Source organism: Haemaphysalis longicornis, unplaced genomic scaffold, assembly GCF_048455015.1.
Source record: "Haemaphysalis longicornis isolate Haplotype H1 unplaced genomic scaffold, Haemaphysalis longicornis Haplotype H1 scaffold_6, whole genome shotgun sequence".
Taxonomy (NCBI): Eukaryota; Metazoa; Arthropoda; class Arachnida; order Ixodida; family Ixodidae; genus Haemaphysalis; species Haemaphysalis longicornis.
The window spans coordinates 207,168,815-207,170,986 of record NW_027526407.1 but is presented as its reverse complement, the minus strand read 5'-3'; the positions used below and the strand labels follow the sequence as shown (position 1 = coordinate 207,170,986).

At 52.8% G+C, this 2,172-nt stretch overlaps 1 protein-coding gene across 1 annotated transcript; it reads right to left on the bottom strand.

Annotated features, from left to right (window-relative positions):
* Positions 1-892: 892 nt before the first annotated feature.
* Positions 893-1,577, bottom strand: LOC144143451 (uncharacterized). Its single transcript, XM_077675206.1, has 3 exons — positions 1,355-1,577; positions 1,118-1,279; positions 893-1,052 (listed from the first exon to the last, which is right to left on the bottom strand). The coding sequence occupies exons 1-3, from the start codon at positions 1,534-1,536 to the stop codon at positions 893-895; spliced, it is 504 nt and encodes a 167-aa protein (XP_077531332.1). The 5' UTR covers positions 1,537-1,577.
* Positions 1,578-2,172: the final 595 nt, after the last annotated feature.

The following is a 2,172-nucleotide window of genomic DNA, read 5'->3' as shown; positions in this document are numbered from 1 at the left end:
CCTAGATTGCCGTACGCACACCGAGCTGCCGTGCGGCCGCTGCTGGTTTTCAATGGCGACTAACACGTTGGCATTCTACTGCGGCTTCCTTCCTCTCGAAAACTGTGAGCTATTTTTTAGGGAGGCGACCCTGAACAAAGGAAAGCTACTCGTGAAACATGTGTTCGCGGTGGTGGAGATAATACAAGCGGACGAGCATCAGCTGAACGCCAAGTGCGTTTCACAAGTGCAAGACAACGTCGTCTACGATTAGCGTCTGAAGGATCTGAAAGGCTCTTTCCCTTTTTTGTGTTCTTTCTACCGCTCTTGTCGAATGTATTCGCGCTCAGACTGTAAGTACACAAAGGTGGTGATACTAAATTGACTTTTCGCATGCAGATCTGCGCTCACACACGGTCCGTAGCCTCCGGGACGGGCTCTTGCAAGGCGGGAATAACCGGCCGCTGTAAGCATGCCACGGCTGTGTGCGCCTACGTGAATGAGGCAACTGACAATACCTGCACAAGCAGACCTCAGCAGTGGGGAAAACCGTCGAAAAACCCAAGCGGGACGTGAAAAAGACCATCGCGGACCTGTTCCTAGGTATTAGGAATGCATTCGCTCGATTCCTCTTTTCACCGTGGTTTCGTGATTGGTTGATTATGAGGTTTAACGCGCGGACGCTACGCAGACGACGAGGCGCGCTGAAGTGCAGGTTTCCGGATTAATTTTGACCACCTGAGGATCTTTAACGTGTGCCGAAATCTCGATCACACGGGCGTTTTTGCTTTTCGCCAGCGTGATAAAAGCGGCCGCCGCGGCTGGATCCGAACCCGCTTTCTTGACATACCCGCGACGCAACTAACCGCGACGCAAGTCAATGTAAACTGCTGAGCGTCGACTTCCACCTCCGTCAAGAGCAGGAGCCCTGCTCCAAGGCTTTTGATTGCGCATCCGCTTCTGGCGAGCAGTCGGCCTCCGACGCGTTCGACAGCACGTCCACGGGTGAGGATTCCTCGGGCGGATGAGGCGACGTCAAATTTCTAGCAGCTGATCGATTCCGCTTTGCCCACCTGCGGTAAAAGCAGGGCGTATATAAGTCAGTGCGAAATCTGGCTGATTCTACCCTTCATCTTACCTTTCGTGTCTCTCACCGCTTACCCCCCGCTTTTTGTAAACATCTGGAAACAGAGTCGGCAGGTAGGCGGGGTTGGCCTGGCTCTCGCTCTTTGCATTGTTCACGAAGTGCCTGCTGCATATTCGTGTGTTTTTTGGGGTGAGCAACGGGGAGTCATCAGAGCTATTAGAATGTAAGGTAATTTAGTGCAGTTCAGCTACTGAATGACAGGAGAAAAGCAGAGAAACGGTCACTCAATTTTTCCGCCGCACAGCCCTAATCCAGGCTTCTCGGCGGTCTGTCTCGTACCACTTGCCGGGAAACGAATAGAACTTGACGATGGTCTCTTTTCCCTTCGTGTTTGCGACGCTGTTGTGGCACCCAACTGCAAAACAATATTTAAAGCCCTGTCTTTTCCTCTTAGGCGCGCTAGTTTTCATCACGGCGAAGCAGCAAGCAGCGTACTCCAAGCGAATCTGCGGAAGAGCGCACCCCGTGTGCGGCAATGAAATGGAAGCAAAGGCCGCCAGGGGAGGAAACGGCGCTGCATGCGCGCGGCGAAACTTGAGCCGTAGACCCCTATATCATGTACATATGGTTCAAGCGTGACTAGATCGTAGTTAAGGGTTCCGACGCAAGCCGTGATGCCTCCCTCATCTTCCCCAGGATGTGCGTCAACGTAGTAAACGTGCTTGACGGGGCCGAGGCGCTGCAGCGTTTTCGAGAGGACGCTGGTCCTGATGTGGCACCGTTCATCAGCAGCTTCTTGACGTAGTTTGAATGAGTCAAGGATATAAGGCGCGTTCGTAGCCTTTCATTCTGTATCGGTTTTGTGGCGCAGTGGGAAGAGCACCATGTACCTCGCGTTCCGCTCACAGGTAGTGAATGCGTTGTATCAGCAGCTTCTTGACACAGTTTGAATGAGTCAAGGATATAAGGCGCGTTCGTAGCCTTCCATTCTGTGTCGGCTTTGTGGCGCAGTGGATAGAGCACCATGTACCTTGCGTTCCGCCCGCAGGGTCCTGGGATTGAAACCAGGCGCCGGTAATTATTATTTTTTATATAGTGTAGGGGGA

Excerpts from the sequence above, each read along its gene's own strand:
- LOC144143451 (XM_077675206.1), bottom strand. The coding sequence starts at position 1,536 with ATGAAAACTAGCGCGCCTAAGAGGAAAAGACAGGGCTTTAAATATTGT. Across the intron at positions 1,280-1,354 it reads AGGGCTGTGCGGCGGAAAAA|CTCTGATGACTCCCCGTTGC; the intron begins TTGAGTGACCGT and ends ACATTCTAATAG. Across the intron at positions 1,053-1,117 it reads AGCGGTGAGAGACACGAAAG|GTGGGCAAAGCGGAATCGAT; the intron begins GTAAGATGAAGG and ends CTTTTACCGCAG.